The sequence below is a fragment of the Peromyscus leucopus genome, chromosome 20 (assembly GCF_004664715.2).
Source record: "Peromyscus leucopus breed LL Stock chromosome 20, UCI_PerLeu_2.1, whole genome shotgun sequence".
NCBI classification, from domain to species: domain Eukaryota; kingdom Metazoa; phylum Chordata; class Mammalia; order Rodentia; family Cricetidae; genus Peromyscus; species Peromyscus leucopus.
In genome coordinates, this window is record NC_051080.1 from 47,248,909 (window position 1) to 47,271,020 (window position 22,112).

The 22,112-nt window shown below is 45.9% G+C and overlaps 1 protein-coding gene across 1 annotated transcript; it reads left to right on the plus strand.

The window, feature by feature from the left end:
• Positions 1–1,813: 1,813 nt before the first annotated feature.
• Positions 1,814–18,815, plus strand: LOC114699921 (dendrocyte expressed seven transmembrane protein). Its single transcript, XM_028879288.2, has 4 exons — positions 1,814–2,059; positions 9,887–10,937; positions 15,859–16,167; positions 17,196–18,815. Exons 1-4 carry the CDS (start codon positions 2,031–2,033, stop codon positions 17,268–17,270), a joined length of 1,464 nt encoding a protein of 487 aa, XP_028735121.1. The 5' UTR covers positions 1,814–2,030; the 3' UTR covers positions 17,271–18,815.
• The last annotated feature ends 3,297 nt before the right edge of the window (positions 18,816–22,112 follow it).

Genomic DNA, 22,112 nt, shown 5'->3' on the forward strand with positions numbered 1-22,112 from the left:
GCTGCAGGGCTATCTTCCCACACCTCAGCTCTCCCTGCTTGAACTCACCTCTGACTTGCCACAGGCAGTCAGCTCCAGAGCTTTGCTCTAGGAACCTGAAGCAGTCCCTGGCTTTCTGAGTGCCAAATGGTCTCAGACGGCCACTCCCAATAAAGTGACACCTTGGTTCTCCCATCCTGTTCCAGTACAGTGCTCCTCAGAAAGTTAATTCACCTCATAGTTTCAAGTTGGATGTGACCCTGTGGTCGGGGAGGCCAAATCGTGCTGATTTGGTTAATTCCCAGCTCTGTCTTTATCCATTATATATATATCCCTGAAGAGATCACCAGGGTAGACGGGCTTATCTTGACACCTCATCAGAACCATAGCAACCTTGGGCCACTGCCTCCATGCTTAAATGGCTCCTACAGAAAGATGCAGATCACCTCTCTTTCCTTGTCCTTACCCAGCTACTAAACAAACAAATCTATGTTGTCTTTCTTTTCCATTTATGCCAATCTGGGGAGTGCTTGTTAATTCTGGATGTCAGTTGGGCTAGGTCTTTGGCCAAATGATCTATATCATGAAGACTTTTTTTTTTTTTTGAGTGAGGTAAACATTTGAATCAATAAACTTTGCATGAAGAACCTATGAAATAGACAGGCCTCATTTACTCAGTTGAAGAGTGAAGACTGGGGTCTCTGAGGAAGAGGGAATTCTGCAGAGAAATGACCTGTGAACTCGGGCTGCAATGCCAGCTCCTTCTGGGGTCTACAGTCTATCAGTCCAAGTCTCATAGTCTCAACTTGCCCTCGATAGATTCAACTGCATTTAACTGAATCAAAATGAATGGCACTCGCAAATGTTCAATGGAGAGAGGAAAAATACTTGTGGATGCAGATTTTGGAATTGCAAGTCTACAACTGAATGAACCAACTCCTTAACCCTTTCCCCAATGTGTGTGTGTGTGTGTGTGTGTGTGTGTGTGTGTGTGTGTGTGTGTAGATAGATACATATGTATACATACACAGATAGACACATATATTTGTTTCTCTAATAAATCTCAAGCCCTTTAAAATCAGAAGATAGAATTTTATTAGGGTTTTACATCTCTCAGTGTCTAAGCATTTGGTAGAGTTTCAATAAATGCTTATTGATTTATAATTCAGTTGAATCAAAATGGATGATACTTCTGCAATTTTAGGGAGACAGGAAAACGTTGGCGTTGCTGATGAGTCCAGATAGCATATGTGAAATAGACAAAAATATTTGAGAAGGGAGAAAATTGATAATTTAATCAGGAGACTAATTGCAATGTTACTTTGTCACATTTGATGTGGAGGTGTGTTTTTGAAAAACGGCCAAGCTTGTTACTATTACATGAGTAATAGTTTTGAAAATATGACTTAATATCTTGAAATTTCTGTTGCTTTTCACTCAGCCATAAGATCAAAAATATTATTAATAATTGATTAATAATAATCTTTAAAGTGACACCCTTCTCAGTGACACTTAAATTTCACTAGGAATTGTAAATTTTCAGATAAAAGCTTTCACAGACTAATTAAGAGTTTTTGAGGTTTTCCTAATTCCCTTAAATGACAACGGTCCTTTAGCCACGGAGCTAAATGTCTAAGCTGATGCGTCCTACATGGGTTTTGAGGCAGGACACTGACTAGAGTTTCAGACCCTGGGCTCATCCAGGAACCTGACTCCAGTCGTGGATGGAGCCTGGGGGTAAAACTAGCCTGTCACCCCACCCCTACTCCTGGGTAAATGAGGAGAAAAGAGGGGAGAGAGAGGAGGTCCCCAGCTTCACAAATCTTTGTGTTCCTAGAGTTAGTTAATGCCTGGAACATGTTCTAAGGAAAGTGCTAGAATGAAGTCCACGGTTCTTTCACACCGGTTTCCCCTTGGTGATATTAAATGACTTAGTCACTTTGTGAGGGAAATGAAGAGATTGATTCAGGATGATGTGGCCACCTTGTCACGTCTAGTTCCCCTTTCCCTGCTCTATATTAAGCCTTGGAGCTTCCAGGAGGGCGTGTTTTATGTTCGTGGAGGAAGCAGAGGGAAACTCGTAAGTAAACCTTCAGAATAATCTTGCTTCTAAAGTTGTTTTTAAAAGAAAATACTATTAAACTGGAATCGAGGCCCATGACTCGAGAGGACTGCTGTAAACTGCCCGTCTACCTCAGCTGTCTGCCCATGTAGCGAAGGAGCAGGAAGACAGCTTTGGGGGGCTGGTACCTGGCTACTCATAATCTCAGGGCAGGCTGCCCAGGGACGTCCTGCTGAAGGCACAGTGTGTTCTGATCGGCCTGGCTTGGGAAGGGTGAATCCCTGTGGCCTGGCGTCCTGACCGTGGTTAGCATGGGGAGCTTGTTTGTGCTGCACTATGCAGAGCGGCCCAACCCAGCCAACGGTGAGCGTCCCAGCTTGGCAGCTCACAGTGACAGACTGAACTGTTCCCTAAACGCTATTCTGTTTACCCTTCAGCTTTCATTAATCTCCCTTCTTGTATGGAGGCAGCCTTCTCGGAGAAGGCAGTTGCTGGCTTTCCCAAGGCAAGAATGATTAAAGCAGGCTGGTGAGGAATTCATTCCACCTCAGGAGAGGTCGCGGCTCCTGCGCATGCTATTTTGGCAGCCTGAGAGAACAGCGTGTTCCCAAGCAAATGATAAGTTTCCAAGAAAGAAAGAGGGAAGAGAAAAGGAGGGAGGAAAAAGGAAGGGGCCGCCTTTCATTCCTCCTCTGTCCCGTTCTGGGCTCTGATGCTCTGCCTCAGAAGCGGCTGCCAAGTGCTCACTCCAGGCGTCTGTGGCTCTCATTCATCTGTCACTCAGAGACCGCTGGGCCAGCAGGGACCTTGAAGAGGGCCCAGGAGGTGAAATGACCGATGAAAAGCCACATAGTCTGTGTGGGTAGATGCAGGCTAGAGGGCAGGGCCACCTGCCTCCGTGTCCCGCATCTTTCTTATTTCACTCTTCCCTTTGCTGGAATTTCTTTTCAAATGCGTTTCATATCATGTCAGGTCCTGAAGAAAGCTGGAGGCAGAGCTGGTTGGAGGTGTCCTGGAGGAGAGATTGTCCCTTTGGGTTAATGTTCCCCCAGGTGTCTGCAGATTATCTGGGCTGGCTGAGCTTAGGCCACTGGCCTCTGTCCAGGAGCAGGGTCAGCGAGTTGGCAAGTGTGAGATAGCAGAGCAGTCCGGTGCTCTGCCGGAGAGAGCCAGCAAGAATAGCATGGTTCCTGAGGCTGCAGGCTTCTGGTCTTCCCCAGCAAGACGGCCACGTTCTTTCCTTCTAGCCTTGCTCCAGCAGCAAGTGTTCTGTGTGCCCCAATGGGGATGTGCATTTTCTAGAGCAATCTAGAACACTCGTAGGGTTGACTGTTCACGTGCAAGTTGTCATCATTATCTCATGACTGTTTGTTATGAGATCCAGCCAGGCCTTGTATCTGTAGTAAGATAGGAAATATACTTGCATATTGAAGTTTGATTTGTGCTCAAAGGTTGGTGCTCAGGAATAGGGGTGTCCCTGCCTCCCAGTAAGGTGGGCAGAGTTGACACTGGGTCTGGGGTGGGAATTCGTGAATTCCATGCCAGGCCATGCTGATACATTGGAATTTAGTGTGTGTGTGTGTGTGTGTGTGTGTGTGTGTGTGTGTGTGTGTGTCACAGTGCCAGAGAAGACCATGGCAGCTGTGTTTGCTAGCTGCATGTGCAGGGTGGATGGGAAAGGCTGATGCTCCTGTTTCCACGGCAACAGCTCAGCTCTGCATAAAAGCAGGTAAACATGGGCTCAAGTTAAATACACAGGCTGTGCATCTCCGCAGGGCACTTGGTTTGGTTCAGGGTCCTCACCACAGCCCTGTTCTTTTCTGTTTCTTCTCACTGGGTCTCCTGAGCATCACCTTAACCCTGTGCAAGGGAGATGGTGTCCTGGTGGTACTCTGCTGTTCACTCTAGCTAAGGTTTCAAACTATAGGCCAGAGATAAAAGCAAGGAAGCGGTGATTGCTTTTGGGAAATTGCTGCTGTAAAAGCGAGAAGCAGGCTCTTTTTGTTGGAGAGACAAGGCTGTTGAGTCAGGCAATCAGCATTATTGATAATGGAAGCAAAATGATAGGTTAAAGGGATCAAGCAGGCTTTTAGAAGCTGCCAAAAGAAATGGCGTAGAGGATGAAGGACTCAGTCCTGTAAACACCAAGGAAGGGAAGCAAACAGAGCTCAAATAAACACCCTCAAACTATGCCAAGGAATGAAAGGGGAAGGACAGTGACTCCAGGGCGAGGCTGGGAAAATGAGCTAAGGTGGGGAGGGGGCGGGGAGACTGGAGGAAGTGATGAGCTTCAGGAAGGTCAAGTGCAAACTGACAGCTGAGTCCCAAATCCACCAGACTGAGCCAACATCTTTTAAAGTCAGCTCTCCCCCAAAGAAAGGTTCTAGGGATGGAGCCCAGTGCACGCAGTGCGGCTGTGTGAGGAAAAGCGCTCTCTAAGGAAGTTTAGGTTAATATGGTCTACAGGTTCCCGCTTTCACCCAATATGACTGATGTCCTCAGAAGAAGAGGGAAAGCTTGCCGTTGCTGAAGAGAGGGTGAGTCTTCACATTTGACTAAAGATAATATACTGTGGAAGAATAAAAAGGAGAAGACGAGGAGGGATAGAACGAGGAGGTGAAGCCAGAGATTTCTCTCCCATCTCTGCTGTGTGAGGACACACAGAGAGACATCAGTCACCTGCATACCAGAAAGAATGCCTTCACCAGAGCTTCGTCCTGTGAGACCTTGAACAGGGTCTTCCAGTCTCCAAAACTATGAAAAAGAAATGTCTCCTGCTTCTTTCTAAGGCATTCCATTTTGGTGTCCCTGGCTGATCATGACATGCATGCAGGAAATTTTGACTCCAAGTCTCTGAGAAAGAAACAAGCAAATAGCGTGTCAGACTTTGGACTTTACTGGTCCTAGGAAAGGAGAGAATCAGAGTACCTGAAGAAAGACTAGCAGGATGGTGGGGCCCACAGTGAAGCAAGAAGAGATCGCCAAAGTCTACTATATAACATAACATCCTAGTACCAGGTAAATGGTGCAGCCATCTTGCCACTCAGCTCCCATAAAGTTGAGCATTCAAGATTTGCCTAGATCAGAAAATAGAAAGCCTCAGTTTTCTATGGAAGCACACGACGATCTGGGAATGTGTTGTGTTGATGGGACACATCATTTTCCAGGGAATGTCCAGGTTTTTGGAGAAGTTTCTCACCCCAAACTTCAACAAGAAGGATCAGATCATGTAAATTAGGAAAAATGATAAGCCAAAGGTGGGGAAGAAATCTAAGCCCCATGAGGGTAAGAGAAGGGGAGGTTCAAGGTTGGGCTCAGCTTTGTCCCTTGTTACCTAGGAGAATGCCTCCAGCCTTCCTCCCTAAGGGTTGGTGTCTTTGGGTGACATTCTGTTCTCAGCACAAAGACAGGCAGGGGGAGGGTGGAGCTGTGCCTTGTTGAGTAAACACGGGCCTCTTATGGGATGAAATTGCAGCCATAGATCTCGTTTAATTGATATTAGATTTTATTGTAGAATACTAAAATTTTAATGTGTCTATAAATCTGTTTCATACTTGTGGAGGAATGTCTGTATTAAGAACATGCTGTACGAGGATAAAAGCAAGAGAAGGAGGAAATGAGCCTACAATATACATTATTAATATTTCAGCAGATGAGAAAAATTGGGCCCTCATAGAGGAAATTAAGAAAAAAATTGAAACTGGGTGTTCTAAATAGGTTAAAGACAAGTCTGCTGGTTGGAGACATCTTAACCTCGCGGGGTCAACTGTTTTGATGAAGAAGAGAAAAATGAATGAGTAGATAGCGGAGATGGGATTGGGATACTTGGGTCAGCTCTTTAGCAGTCACGGGCAGTGAGTGTGACATGTCTCCGGTAGGAACAAGTTTGGACAGCTGAGTGCCCTGTCCCCTAACCCAGACTTGTGAGATCTAGGCAGGACACAGAGGTGATGGCTGCAACACTTTGAATTCCACTCCACCAGCCACTCTGCTTGCAGGCCGGCAAGTTTCAGTAAAGGCTCACAACTTCCGCTTCTTCTGCGTAAAAGGGAAAGTGCGTTTGAGGTAGGGGATGTGGAGGCTTCCTGCAAAGTGCCCTTGATGTAATAGACAGTTAGTACTTTTCTCGTGCCAATCAGTCCAATAACAGCATGGGATCGAATCCAAAAGTTCTACTGTTATTCTAAAATTAATGGCAAGGAAAGTGCTTGCGGCCATGTCTGAGGAGAGAGACACAGCTCCTGACCTGCTCCGGGGTGGATGTTCTGTGCACTGTCCAATGTCCACCAAGCCCTCCTGTGTAGAGCCAGCAGGGAAGTGTCCAGAGCACAGACCCATTGATGATATTGGCCGTGTGCGAACACTGCTCACCTTCCATCTGACTTGAGTCTGAAATGACAAACGTTTGCAGGAGTCAAGAATGATGGTTCTTCATGGTCCCGCCCTAAGCTCCTTTCTAATTCCCTTTCCCTCTGATGAAATTAGAACAACCTCCTGTGGGGAGTCTTTATTAAGAAATATTTTTACTTTATTGTATTAGGGGGGAGGGAGTGGAGTGTATTCACTATGTATTGCTATGTAGAGGTCATGGGACAAATCTGTGGCGTTCGCTCTGTCCTTCCACTCTTATGTAGGTTCCATGTAGCAAAACTCAGGTGGCCATATGTCTTCGTTAGGGTTTCTATTACTGTGACAAAACACCATGACCAAAAGCAACTTGGGGAGGAAAAGGCTTATTGCAGCTTATATGGCCAAATTACAGTTCATCATAAAGAGAAATCAGGGCAGGAACTGAAGCAGAGACCGAAAGGAATGATAAATGGTGCTGGTGGTGGCGCTGGTTACCGCGGAAAGGTCACCACAGAACCCAGTTACTTAGTAGTAGAGAGCTTTGTTAGGAGGAAGGTGGGGAGGGACAAAAGGACCAGGCCTGGACAAGAAAGAAAGATGGGGGAGGGGAGAGAGAGAGCAGAGAGAGGATGGGGTCTGCGTCTGGCTTTTTAAGGGCTCCCCAGACGGAGCTACACCACGTGTGTGCTGATTGTGTGACCACGCTGCACGCACATAGTAGCCAGCACTCAGTGATGATGTAAGATGCAACCCCCTGAACTGCGTGTGTGCAGCTGGAGTAAGGGCAGAATTCTAACAGAGACCGTGGAGGAGTACTGCTTCCCAGCTTTCTTCTATGGCGTGCTCAGCCTGCTTTCTTCTTATATAACTCAGGACCGCCATCCAGGGTTGGTACCACCCCCTCCCATGGAATAGGTCTACCCATGTCTATTGTTAATAATAGTAAAAAAAAATGCTCCACAGGATTGCCCACAGGCCAGTCTGATGGAGACATTTTCTCAGCTGAGGTTCTCTCTTCCCAAATGATGCTAGCCTGTGTCAAACTGACAAAAACGAATCAAAACACCAGGCTTACAAAGCAAATGCCCTTATCTGGGCCATCTTCCTGCCTCCACATGTTTAGGATCCTGATTTCTGTGAAGCTAGTCCAGGTGACAATGACCCTTGTTATGGGAGTGAGTATGTGATGTTCCTGCGTAGGCTCTTAATTTGAATGCTTGATCTCCAGATGATGACACTGTTTTGGGAGGCTTTGGACACTGAAGGGGTAGGACTGAGCTTAAGGAGGTTAAGAGCTACTGGGGGACAGTTCTTAGGGGTGTATTATCCCTGCTCACTTCCTGTCTCACTCTCTATTATCCCTGCTCACTTCCTGTCTCACTCTCTATTATCCCTGCTCGCTTCCTGTCTCACTCTACTTTCTGTCAGGTGACAACTGCCCTCTGCGAGGCCTTCCTGGTGTCTGGATGTTCTGCCCAACATCCTGGGTCAAACAAGTTGGACTGAAGCCTCTGAACGCCCACCCTTAAATAGCCTACCAAGATTTTCTCTCAGGGAATTTTGTTGCAGCATTGAACAAAAGCAACAGATATAGCCTTTCTTCACCTTGAGAGTTTTCTCCGCATCTCTTTTCTGCTAATATCCATTCAGAATGACATCCGCAAGCTCTCTGTGTCATGCACCGGAAATTTACACGTGCTTATTACTAAGGTGCCTGTTTCCTCCATCTTGATTCTGCCTTTTGTTAACCTCATTCAGCCCGATTTTCACCTCTGATTGCTCAGTTCATGCCCCATAGCCACCACCTACGTTCATCATTTCCACACCCAGTGCAGTGAACACATGGGTTCTCAGTGTCAAGCTACACCATAAATCCTATATTTGAGAGTGTTTAAAGGCTTCTCAGTGTCCCCATTAAATCTTATACATATGGTACAATGTTCATTAGATATTTTTATGTCAGTTGAGAGAGGAAAACCTCAAATTTATTTATATCAGTCTAAACGAACCCAACTCATTGTAAGTACATCACAGACCTAAATATGCGTATAAAGCAGAGTAGAATCAGCCTTATAACACCTTAATTTTAATTATCCCAGATCTGGAAAAGATGATTAATTTAGGGACAAGAATATCCTTAGTTTCCCTGAATAGTCTCCAGAGGGACCTGTACTCATGAGGCAGGGACGCAGAAGAGGAAGCAAGGTGCTGAGGCACCTGTCCAACTCCACACTCCAGTCTGGACGACCTTGGTTCGCTTTCTGGTCTGTAAAATGAGAGCACAGAAAACAGATGAGTATTAAAGATGCTCTTGCAGAATGCACTTTATTGGCATTGCAGCCCATCCGTCAACTCTTAGAAGCCACGACACAGGATCATTGCTCTTGTCAATGAACAATTACCGTCAAGCAGACCAGGAGAAAATTTGGTGGGGAGAAAACCAAATGAAACAGCATTTATTATTTTTCAAGTGTATGTGGCCAGCTGGAAGGCTGGCTGCAAGGTCGGGGAGGTGGGGGGGGGTGGGGGAGGGTCTGTCTTACGTATTTGACAATTGCCTGGCCTTTTGTTCAGTTGAGAGAAGCATCAGGACAAAATGTTGCTCACGTCTAGAACCCGATGTGACAGGCTAAACAACATTTTCCTAAGCGGTCTGTGCCCCAACGCCTAGAACCGGAATATGCCACCTTACATGGTAAAAGGGACCCTGCAGATGCACTGAAGTTAAAGGTCTTGAGAGGGCATGTTAGTCCAGACTGTCTGGGTGAGTGGCCCTAAAATGTCACAAAGTTCCTTGGAAACAAAATGCAGAAAGATTAGAGTTAGAGAGAAGAGGTCAAGATGGAAGCGGGGGGCCAGAGAAAAGGAAAAAATCAACCTGGCTGCCGTTGAGATGGAGGAAGGAGGGGCTGTGACCCAGAGGATGCAAGCCCCTCCGGGAGCCGGCACAGGGAAGTAACGCAATGCTTGGGACCCTCCGATGGGTCACAGACCCTCTTAGACTACTGACCTCCAGGAGGAATTCCAAGAGAAAAAATATGGGTGTTTCTTCGATCTGGTGAGTTTGCGGTATTTGTTATCATGTCAAGAGGACACTAACTACACAAATCAGCAGAGGGCAGGGCTAGAATAGAGTATGAAGACATGAGTCACAGGCCCAAAGGCGTCACATGGCCTTTAATTGGTTAAAGCAAGCACGAGGCCAGCCTGGAGCCAAAAGATGCAGAAACACCTCACTCTCCAGTTGTTGTTTTGGTTTTCTTGAGACAGGGTTTCTCTGTGCGGTCATGTCTATCCTGGAGCTTGCTCTGTAGACCAGGCTGGCCTCAAACTCAGAGATCTACCTACCTCTGCGCCAGCACCTCCCACTTCCTGGTGGGTGTCCACTAGGAAGGAGCAGACAAAGGGACCGGTAAAGAAACGACATGTATTTACAGCTAGTCTGCTCTCTGACCTCTAAGCAATTTCTGAACTTGGTTTCTTTTTTATTTCTAGGGACACAGGGAGTATGAGGCTCTGGACCTGGGGCACTAGTATCTTCCTAAGGCTTTGGGGGATATATGTGTTTCCAGGAAGTACTGGCTGGCTGGACTTTATCCAGCATCTGGGAGTTTGCTGCTTTGTGGCTTTCCTCTCCGTGAGCCTCCTGTCTGCAGCCTGCTACTGGGTCCTCCCATCAGTCGCCTCAATCGCGGTGCTCTCCACTGTCTGGACGATCATCTGTGTTTTTCTGTGCTGCTCCAAGCATGCGAGGTGTTTCATTCCTCTGACCTTCCTCTCCTGCAGCCTCCGCGAAGGCAGAAACGCTTTGATTGCAGCAGGCACGGGGGTGGTGATCTTCGGACACGTGGAAAATATGTTTCATAACTTCAGAGGTCTCCTAGACAGCATGACTTGCAACCTAAGGGCGAAGAGCTTTTCAATACATTTTCCACTTTTAACACGATATAGTGAAGCCCTTCGGTGGATTTATGGCCTCGCCAGTCCGCTGAACCTGTTTGATGACCTCGTTTCTTGGAACCAGACTCTAGTGGTCTCCCTTTTCAGTCCCAGCCATACCCTGGAGGCTCATATCAATGACACCAAAGGAGAAGTCCTGGGTGCCCTGTGCCATATGGTAGTCATGACAGAGCTTCTGTCTTCCTTAGGCCAGAAGCTTCTTGCCCTCACCGGGCTTCTGCTCATTCTAGTCAGCACTGGCCTCTTCATGAAGCGATTCCTGGGTCCTTGTGGCTGGAAGTATGAGAACATCTATATCACCAGACGATTTGTTCAGTTTGATGAAAAGGAGAGGAACCAACAGCGGCCCTGTGTCCTCCCTCTGAACAAGAAGGAAAGGAAGAACTACATCATCATCCCATCTCTGCAGCTGACTCCCAAAGACAGGAAAAAACTGGGGCTGTTTTTCCTTCCCATCCTGACCCACCTCTACATGTGGGTGCTGTTCGCAGCTGTGGATTATCTGCTGTACCGACTCATTTCCTCCGTGAGCAAGCAGTTCCAAAGCTTGCCAGGGCTTGAAGTTCACTTGAAACTGCGCGGAGAGGTAGGGGCTCACGGGCACTTCTTGTGGCGTCCTGGGGCTTTTTATTGGTGGGCCTCCATGTCAATCAGTGCCCTCAGATCACGTGGGTGCCTGGCTCACAGGAGCCCAATAGGTATAGGCTAAATTAGGTCCCGGTGTTAGAATAGAATTCTATGTTATTTTTCTCCGGCTACTATAGCAAATGATCACAAGCTGGGCATCTTAAAACAGCATACATTTATTCTCTTTTAGTTCGACAGTGAGAAGTCTAAAATCAGTCTTGCTAGGCTGAAGTCCAAGTTCTGTTGGCATACACATCCTCCTTTCAGAAAGTTGGGAAAATTCACTCTGCCTCATCCAATTTTACTTGGCCAGTGGCATTCCTTGGCCTGTGGTGCCATCACGCACATCTCTCTGTGCATGGAAAAAAATCGCTATGTCCCTCTCAAACCAGGTACATGGTCACATGGTGGTGCATCCAATTTCTCCATCTTGAGGCAGCTGACTTAATCTCACTGCTGAAATCTATTTCCCAGACAGAGTATCACGGGCTCCCGGAGTATCATCTCAGGCTCCCGGAGTATCATCTCAGGCTCCCGGAGTATCATCTCAGGCTCCCGGAGTATCATCTCAGGCTCCCGGAGTATCATCTCAGGCTCCCGGAGTATCATCTCAGGCTCCCGGAGTATCATCTCAGGCTCCCAGAGTATCATCTCAGGCTCCCGGAGTATCATCACTTCTGGAGTATCATCTCAGGCTCCCGGAGCATCACTTCTGGAGTATCACGGGCTCCCGGAGCATCACTTCTGGAGTATCTCGGGCTCCCGGAGTATCATCACAGGCTCCCAGAGCTAGGACATTTTGTCTTTGGGGAATTTACACTCAGCATAGCCTAGAGGGTAGGAACAGATTTGTCTCTGGTTTTAAACTTTAATTTCACTTTGAGTCTCAAGGGTATAAACGAACTTAAGAGGGAGGTTTGAGGCGCGACTTCTCCCACTGTCAAGACTTGAGCAGACAGACTTCAAACTCTTCTGATGAGAACTTTCTCATGCAGCCTGAGTCTTTGTCAACAGAAAAGGGCTTCTACCTCAGGAGTGGGATGTTGGGGAACCCAAAAACTAACTTAAAATGCTGCCCATGTACACCTAACTTCTATTTTTAACATAAGTTCCGTCAGTGACTTTGTGTGTGTGTGCACGTGTGAATGTGTGTGTGTGTGTGTGTGTGTGTGTGTGTGTGCGTGTGTATAGAATTTCTATGGGTAGACACACAGTTTCAGATCTCTTAATAGTGTTTCATTTTGAATGGGAGAGTATTTCTGTAAACACTCCTTGTGATCTTAGAGTAGGTGAGCTACAGACCACACACTGGGAAAGTCGGGCGTAGGGTCTAAAGAGCAAGACCTTCTAAACCTGGGGTGAAGAGTAGAGTCATGGCGGGATTGAAGAGACAAGGAACAGCATCCTCCTTTCCAGAACCCACTTTACTTAGATTAAAGTGGGTTTTTTTCCAGCCCCATCTCAAGTAACTCCAGTGTGCAGCCAAGACTAAGATCCCCTTTCTATAAGATCCCCTTTCTAATTCCACCACCTGAGGAACAAAGCCAGAGCCCTAAACTTGATACCTACCAGAAGCTTCTGCAAGAAACTGTCTTTTCTTCCTTCCTTCCTTCCTTCCTTCCTTCCTTCCTTCCTTCCTTCCTTCCTTCCTCCCTCCCTCCCTCCCTCCCTCCCTCCCTTCCTTCCTTTCTTCCTTCCTTCCTTCCTTCCCTCCTTTCTCTCTCTCTCTCTCTCTCTCTCTCTCTCTCTCTCTCTCTCTCTCTCTCTCTCTCTCTCTTTCTGACAGGGTTTTTCTGTGTAACAGCCCTGGTTGTCCTGGAACTCACTCTGTAGACAAGGCTGGCTTAGAACTCACAGAGATCTGGGATTAAAGATGTGCACCACCACGTCCTGGCTTCTGTGAGAGTCTTTCTTGGACCTGGTGCCCCTGTTTCGTGGGGGGTCTGGCTTTGCCTGAACTCTTCTCTCTTCTCTTGGCAGCCACGAGCCGGTAGAGAAGAGTAGGGTTACATCATTTCTTTTCTTTTTTCTTTCCCATTTTTTCCCTATGGATATGTGTGATTATGCTAACATTTCAGAGGATCTGGAAAATGGCAGACACTTGCCTGTTTTCTAACATTGGAAATTATGGAATTGAACCAGGTGGGGAGAGAGAGAGAGAGAGAGAGAGAGAGAGAGAGAGAGAGAGAGAGAGAGAGAGAGAGAGAACTGGCAGGCCAGTGTAAACACTGTCTCCACATGTCTGATTTGTCCCCTCTTTGTCAAGATGCTGGGAGAAGGGCCACCCTAACCCTATTCTCCCTTCCTCTGTTTCTGGGTGCCTCACATCCCCCTGCCCTGGCCACGCTCCTCTTCCCTCTCTGCTGGTTCAGTGCACACAGTCTCAGGGCTCTCGCCCTCCACATCCTGAGCTGCTTCTTAGAGTTGATTACTCTGAGCTCTCTGCTGCCCCTGAAGAATTCACTTCATTATAAGGTTCTCTGCTGCTCTAGATATTTGGAACAGGCCGATAATGGAAGACGCGCTTCAGATGAAACCAAATAAGAAGCCTAGAAGCCAAAGGCCTCTCCACCTCACTCTCCCCTACAGCATCCCCCCCACTCCCCCCCCCCTGTCCTCTGCTGCTTCTCTTGGGTATTTCTCTCTCAGCCAATACCAAACATCCATGCCTGTTCTGTGAATTCTCACTGGTTTAGATTGGAGTGTGTGTGTGAGTGTGGTGTGTGTGTGTGTGTGTGTGTGTGTGTGTGTGTGTGTGTGTGTGAAGTTCTATCTTCTCATAAATCTCATTTGGGACCCTGTCAAGTCCCAGGGACATAATAATGTCTAGACCATGACAGTTCTGCGGCAGAGCTCCTACGCCTGTGGAAGAGGCCGTTGCATACACCTATAACAGCAGCTGAGTGTGGGAGCTGGGTCAGATAGGAGTGCAAGGTTTCTGTGACATCTCCTGAGCTTTCTCCTGCTATACCTGGGAGACTGTGCCAAGAGCTAGCCTCCTTTCGGGCACTGGCAATGCCCTGCCCTTATCCCAGGATGCCCTTGAAGACTCCTCGCCTGCTCTATTGCTGCAGATTTGTGAAAGAGAAATCAGACGGCAAGAGAAACATTGGTACAAGGTTTTGCCAGTTTTTCTCTTCCACTATCATACAATTTTAGACAAATGTTTTAAGTAAAGGATGTGGGGAATGATCCGACGAGCGTGGATGGATGGGCAGTGTAAGTAATAATAGCCTGAGTTCCTGTTTAGTGAACACATCCCATGGGCCAGGTTCTGGACTCCATTAACTTTCCAGGACAATCCGATAGCAGGGCTTGACTTTCATCCATCACACAGCACCACCATCTCAGCAAATCGTTTACTTAAGAGAAGTAAACACATTTTAAATCATCAGGGTCTCATTTCGGATATTGCTTGGCATTTTGAAAGAGCGAATGTGTCTTCCACACTGCCCTGAACCAAGCCCATACACAAATGTTGACTCAATCTTTCTGAAGCTCCGGCTCCCAATTGCAAATCTCCAGCTCGATTTCTAGACGAAATAGCTCCTGCCCAGACCGAACCCCTGCTGCTTTCTTATTGCTGGTTGCTCAGCACTGACTCAATCGATGTGTTTGTTTCTCCCATCGTATTAAAAAGAGTGCATGCTGCTGCTCCAGGGACCAAAATCTCCATTTCATTGTAGACTGGCTGTCTTTTTAATAAAGGCAGAAGAGGCTCCCCGAATGTTCCTCACTGCTTAGGCACAAATGTGACTTGGCATTTATACAGAGGGCCCAGCTTTGGTGGTAGGTCTAAAATGTAAGATGTTCTCTGGGTGTGGTTGTTTTTTATTTTTATTTTTATTTTTATTTTTATGAGAGGTCGTTTACTTCTGCTTGGCCCCAGGGCTCTGTGGCACAAGGGTGATAATAACTTACTAAGTATTCCAGTCTGTAAGGTTAATGCCCCATCCCCAAGGTGTTTAATTTATACTGGGAGTAGTTTATTCATGGGCAGGATCTGGTCCATTAATTCCTGCTCTACCAAATTAGAAAACAAATCCACCGAGAGATTAAATGACTTTCCCAGGTCAGAGGAGAAAAGAGCTGAATCAGCATGCACTCTCCACTCGGGTGGCTGAGCTGGGTGGCTCAATGTCACCCTCTGTCTTCTGTGTCGTCAGCTGAACAGTTGGCTTGTTCTCTATCCTTCAAGCCCCTTCTGAACACCCAGAGACACCAGAAAATGCCCTGTTTTAAAAATCCCCTCCAACAAGACTTTCGGTCTCCTTCGGTGATGTGGGTTAACATGTCACCCTAAAAGGGAGCATCAGAGTCTAAAGAAGAAGAAGTCCCCAAACTCCAAAAGATTGATTGACACTCTGACTCAGTGCACATCTTTTAACTTCGTGTTCTGAGGAAGGGTAATTTGTCTTTACCTGGAGGCTACACCTGGGGCTTGAATGGCTGGATAACCAACCAATCCTCTCTCTTCCACTTGAGCTGACTTATCTTTCATCACCTCTGTGTGCCCTAAGTAAAGGACCAAGCATTCCATTAAAAAGTGGGTGTATGGTTATGTTTGTTAAACATAGTTCTCTGCCTTCTGAGAACCTGACATTTCCATGGCCGTGTGGCTCACCTGAAGTGACAGAGCAGACAAACTCTGTTTCATAGAGTCACTCCACAAATCCACTTTGGAAAACACTGTCACTTTTATAGATAAAAGTCATCCTTTCCCCTCTGCTCCAGTCATGACACATTCAAGAAGATTTAACAGACAGCCACTTTAGACAAAGCTCCCTGAATATTTGCAGAAAAACAGTGTGTTGTATGGAAATAGAAAGACAGAGACAGAAGATGGCATATCCACTGATTATTTTACTCTTTTCTTTTAGAGGCAAGGAACTCAAGACGTCATCCATGATTCTTCCTTTAATATATCTTTGTTTGAAGCCAGCTGCATCCCTAAACCTCGGCTCAGTGTGTCTGAGACGTGGCTTCCTCTCAGCATTATTCTAGTAACACTAATAGTCCTAGGACTGTTGTCTTCCATGCTGATGCAGCTTAAAATTCTGGTGTCAGGATCCTTCTACCCTGGAGTGGAGAGGGAGCGCATCCAATACCTCCATGCAAAGCTCCTTAAGAAAAGATCAAAGCAGCCACTGGGAGAAGCTGAAAGGAAACTGAGTCTGTACTTTAAGAAGGTAAGGTCAAGGGGAAAGTATGCCTCTAATGAAGCTAATGCTGTGTCTGAAAGGCAAATGATAGTGGATTTCAAAGCATTCTACAACTTCACATCAGGAGGCCAACTACAACATGATTGGGGGAACCTATTGAATCAAGTATTTTTTAGTTGGCTATTGGGAAGATCTTTTGTATTGGCTACTGTGGAACAATGACTAATTTTTACCTTTTTACACCAAAGATAAAGTAAAAACATGGAAGGAAATAGTTGCCACTTAGTAAACTTTAAAGAATTTGCTTATCCTCTACTAAGTCTGTCTATCACCTATCTATCTATCTACTATCTATCTATCTATCTATCTATCTATCTATCTATCTATCTATCTATATCTATCTATCCATCTATCAGCCTATCATCTATCTATCTATCTATCTATCTATCTATCTATCTATCTATCTATCTATCATCGCTGTATCTGTATGCCTCCTCTACACATTACTGATTTTATTTGGCTTATTTATTAGTGGGAGAAAAGAAAGAAACTACAACTGGTTGAAAGAAGAGTTCAAAGAACTCTCATATCGGGTCATCAGGACAACAAAGTAAAGTTGCTTTACAAATGCCAAACTAAGCCGGGCAGTGGTGGCACACGCCTTTAATTCTAGCACTCAGGAGGCAGAGGCAGGCGATTCTCTGAGTTCAAGGCCAGCCTGGTCTACAGAGTGAGTTCCAGGACAGCCAAGGCTACCTAGAGGAACCCTGTCTTGAAGACCAAAACCAAAACCAACCAACAAAAGCCAAACTAGATCGTTCCTCAAGGGTGGGTGGGAGGAATCTCTTGTCTCTAGAGAGAAATTCATTTTATCTCAAGCACGAGATCACTTGCATGGCTGCTGTCAGACACATACACACACACACACACACACACACACAGAGCTAGAAAATAGGTACAGCCAATGAAAGACCCAGAAAGTTATTTTCTACATTTTTCAAAGTTTCTAGCAGAGACATCTGAAGTGATTCCAGTGTCTATTCATCCATTTTCAGATTCATTTTTGGCTTCCCATCCTGACAGTTATTAGGAAGAAACATATGAACACTTCAGATGAAGATGACCCTTGAGAAACATGGAGTCCCTCTTCCTGGGTCAGATGCTGCTGCTCACTGTTTGTTCAACAATAGAGGACTACATGAGAGGTTGGAGTTTACAGGACCCCTTTCCTCTCTGGTTATTTTTTAAGCTACTTGTCCATCATAATGCCAAATGGCTCCCAGATCAGTGGTTTTTCAGTCTGTCTTCCAAACTAAACCCAGTATCTAGACTGTACCACAGCTGAAGCGACTGTGACGGCTGAAATGGAAGTGTCCTCCAGAGGTTCGGGTGTTTGAAGACTTAGTCCTCCATTGACGGTGCTGTTTGCGGGAGGCTTAAGAGATGTGGCCCGGGGGATAAAGTGTATCACTGGAGGAGAGCGTTGCAGTTTTATAAGATATGCACCAATTCCTGTTCACTCTCGGCTTCCTGCTTGTGCCTGGAGATGTGAGCTCTCAGCTGGTCCTGCCTTCGTGTGTGCCCTTCACCACAATTCCCCACTGTGACGGTGATGGAGCCGTATCTCTCTGGAACCTTAAGTCCAAATAAACCCTTCCTCCTGCAAATTGCCTTGATTTATCACTCACTGCCTTAGGCAAGTAATCAGTACAGAGGCCTCTTGCTGAGGAGTCCCAGCACAGAGAAAAAAATTCAAAATACAATTATGAAGTCTGTACTTCGGTCTCACCAGCAGATGCTCAGAACTCACGTATACAAAGGCAGTGTGTATCTATCAACCTCCTAGTCTTTCTGCCCTCTCAATGTCTCCCATATGCTGTCTTTAACAATGCCACCCCACAGCTGCCTCTCCCCCCACCCATTCCCCTTTGTCACCCATTCCCCTTCGTCAGAGACACTTTCTGAAGCCTGTTTACAAGAACACTCAATCCCTTCCCATCACCTCCTCTTCTCTCATACCCTCTATGTCTGTTTTGGTGACTCTTTTCGTAACTCCTCCATACTAAGTTTGGGGGCAGGATGGTGCATTGCACAGCCTCCTAGGCCATGCTTATTAAAATGTACATCTTGGATCTCTTCTCACCTTTTCTATCACAAAATATCTAGGAGAGGGGAACTCTCCTTGAATACTGATCCTGTTATCTCTAAGCACCAGAATAGGGGAATCATTTCTTTCTTCTTTTTTTTTTTTAATTTGTATCTTTTCATTTTGAAAATTTGCAGGCTTATAAAAAGTTGAGGAAACAGTATAAAGTTGTACTTGCCCTTCACCATTGTCTTTGAAAATTAACATCTTACATAACCGCCTCAAAATCAGAAAAATGACTTTGAGAGATACAGAATCCGAGCTCTTGTTGCAATTTTGCCAACTGAAGGACTGGTACCCCCTTCTGGACCCTTGATTCACGCCAGGATCCCACATTACCAGTAATGGTGCGATTTCTCTAGTTGCTCCAACCAGGGACAAACCCTCAGCATCTCCTTTGTCCCGGGACCTTGACACCTTTGGAGAATCATGGCCAGTTACTCTATCTCCTTCCATTTGGATTTGCAAAGCTTCCCTCCTAGTTACACCAAGGTGATGACTTTTAGTTGAGAATTCTACAAAGGTGAGCCGGTGTTTTCCTTCCTGCATCACAGCAGGAGGCCCACGTGGCTGACATGCTGCTTTGGATCACAGGACCAAGGTGACATCTGGTGAATTCTCCCATCGTAATGATTGTTTTCCTTTGTAATTAATAAGCACCTGTGGGGAGGTACTTGGAGACTACACATGCATCCTGTCTAACATGTGTTTGCTCTCTAATTTTAGCATCTGTGGATGCAAAAATTATTGCCATGGTGACTAAGTAGGTATTTTCTAGTTTAATCATTTCTTGTATGTCTCTTATTTATAATGCTGCCACAAGGTGTAGTCATTCCCTCTAAGGAACATTTTTGTGAAAGAGTAAACTTTGTGTTAAGCACAGGCACAAACAAACATTTTGCATACACCGTCCCTTTTATGCTTGGAGCAGTGTGAGGTAGGTGTTGTGCAGACATCAAGGCTGCAGTGGATGAGGAAAGCATCCCAGAGAACAAACGAGCTAGACAAGGACGGGCTCTCTCCTGCTTCCCAGAGGCTGTGCATCAGAATGTCTGCACATGCCCATTCCTTCTCACATACGCCCGCCCGTCTCTCCCAACTCATACCTACTAGGGAAGGCTGGGGAGCTAGCTCAGCATTTCAAGAGCAAAATGACTTGGACCACCACATGATCCGAGGGCTACATGAGACTCCAGGAGTTGGAGCCTAGGGGACAGCCAGTCAGCACTTGTTGGCACTTTGGAAGGTGATGAAAGGGTCGGATTAGGACTTTTCTCAAGCAGTTTATGACCTTAGTCTCAGGTCCCCTGTCCACCTGCAGGCTTTTCTGGCTAGACCACTTCCTGCTCTGTCTAGGCACAGCATCGTATACCTGCCAACCTTTCAACAACTCTGCAAAGCAGGTAATGTTATAGAAATGGGCGTGAAAGATGAGCCTTCTCTGTGGAGTCCCCAGGTGGGTTCTTTCTTCCCCACAAGCTGAGACCTCCTATGTCAAAAGCCTGGCCTTCAGTGCTGACGTTCTCCGTGTTCGAGCAGCTGTTTACCATCTAGAAGCTTTGCACATCTGTGGAGACCTCCCTCGCTGTCCAGCAGTCAGATAGGACCCTGTCGTCCTGAGACAGCGAGCCCTGCAAGCCCTCTCGATGTGGACCCACATGCTCTCAGCCATGCTGCTGAGCAGCATCACCTATTCATGGAACTGGCTCCCACGGTCCCCGGGAGTGTCCTAAAACTTTCTTCTGCTTTGAGGCTACCTCACTGCTCTGGCTGGTCTTGTGTTACGATGGACACTTGAATAAAGCTATCTGTATTAGCGCCCTTTCTGGTCTTACCTTTCCCCCCATTAAAGATTTGGCCCCCAGATGTCTATAAAACATTATCTCTGTTTTTTTCTTTATTCCTTATTTCTGTTTATTTATTGTTTTAAAGACAGCAAGCTTTGGCCCCATAAACATGACTTTGGTCTGACTTAGCCATAGTAGGTGTGTAGTGGCATTGGTTTTTAAATTTTTCATTTTCCTGATGGCTGAAGATGTTGCATATCTTTTCAGGGGCTTATTTACTATCTGTAGAACTTCACAGAAGCCTGTTAAAATGTTTTGCTTTGGTCTTTTTTGTTTTGGTTGTTTTTGAGACAAGGTCTCCCCATGTAGCCCTGGCTGTCCTAGAACTCTCTATATTGATCAGGCTGGCCTCAAATGCACAGAGATCCACCTGCCCTTGCCTCCTGAGTGCTGGGATTAAAGGTGTGTGCCACACACCTGGTTAAAGACTTGGTCTCACTACACAGCCCTAGATGACTTGGGACATGCTCTACAGACCAGGCTGGCCTGGAACTCACAGAGATCTGCTTGCATGTGTGTCCAGAACGATGAGGTTAAAGGCATAAACCATCAGGCCTATCTCTGTTTTTATACATTTGAAAATGAGGTATCATAATACTGTCGGGGTTTGATAGGATTGGAAGGCAGAGTCTTTGGAGTACGCTGATTGGCACTGATTATTTAAGAAGAGCTTACATTGATTGGCCAGCAGTCCCCAGGCTGGCAACAAGGTGTAACTGCTATGATGTGTGGAGCTCTAAAACATGTAATATGTTTTCAGTTCATCCTCCAAGGCCCTGAACTAGCTGCTAGTGCAGGAACTCCTGCATCGGCATGTTTGAAGCTACTTAGTGATTCTTGAAGGCAGCTGGGATTCGGAACCACACTCCATAGAATCTTACAGAATTAGAGATCTTCAAGGGACCTACCTATGTTAGAGATCAGACCTATGTCTGATTCAGCATTTCATTTCTCAAATCAGGTTTCTCACACACCACTTGCCCCATGGGCACTTCATGGAAAGAGGGCTCTTGGGGTATATCGTGTAATAAATCCATAGATGAATCACAAAGTATATTGGGGTAGTCAAAAAAAAAAAAAAAACAAAAAAAAAAAACAAAAAAACTCTGAGAAACTCCACAATAAAGAAATCCCTTTTAACCCGGGTCACCCAGGATTCTCCCTACACTGTTAGACCACAGAACAATTGCATCTCTAGCTATCATAAATAGTAATTAGTCCTATAGACCCTGTTCTAGCAAAGGTACACGTACGTGATAGGAATGACGGTCAAAAGAGGATTTGGAAGGCAAAGATGCAGTTTTGATTTGTTTAAACGCGGATGATTTTATGTGTCCCTGTGTTGTCATGTGCCTGTGTAGAGTGGCTTTTGTCTGGTTTTTGTACGAAAGGAATTGAATCCTGGATCTCATGTATGATAGGCAGGTGCTCTCCCGATGAGTCATGACCCTAGACCTGCTGCGTTTTCCTTTTTTTGTTTTGGGTTTTTTGTTTGTTTGTTTGGTTTGGTTTTGTTTTTTCAAGACAGGGTTTCTCTGTGTAGTTTTTGTGCCTGTCCTGGATCTTGCTCTGGAGGCTAGGCTGGACTCGAACTCACAGAGATCTGCCTGGCTCTGCCTCCCAAGAGCTGGGATTAAAGGCATGTGCCACCACTGCCTGGCCCTGCCACATTTTCTAAACAAGTGTATATGTTAATAATATTATATAATGAATGATTTTATGCATGTGCTTTTTAGTTTATTCTCTCTACACAATAGAGATCACACTCGCATTGACCCAGACAAAGGATCAAATGGTCAGTTTTTAGAGAGACCTGGTTGCTTTTAAACATCTAATTTCTGGTAATTAGAGTCCACCTGCTTCCCACCTTCAGCATTCTTTCAGTCTAATGAGGGAATTGCACATATACTCAGCCCAAAATAAAAATGTGTAGTAGTTTCAATAAGCGCCATGTGCACAGGGTACACAATGTTAGACTA

What these genes read in the sequence shown, in the direction of transcription:
- LOC114699921 (XM_028879288.2), top strand. Translation starts at nt 2,031, where the DNA reads ATGTTCGTGGAGGAAGCAGAGGGAAACTC. An exon ending in ACTTGAAACTGCGCGGAGAG is followed by an intron (nt 10,938 to 15,858) that starts GTAGGGGCTCAC and finishes CTTTTCTTTTAG; the next exon opens with AGGCAAGGAACTCAAGACGT. An exon ending in TGAGTCTGTACTTTAAGAAG is followed by an intron (nt 16,168 to 17,195) that starts GTAAGGTCAAGG and finishes ATCCATTTTCAG; the next exon opens with ATTCATTTTTGGCTTCCCAT.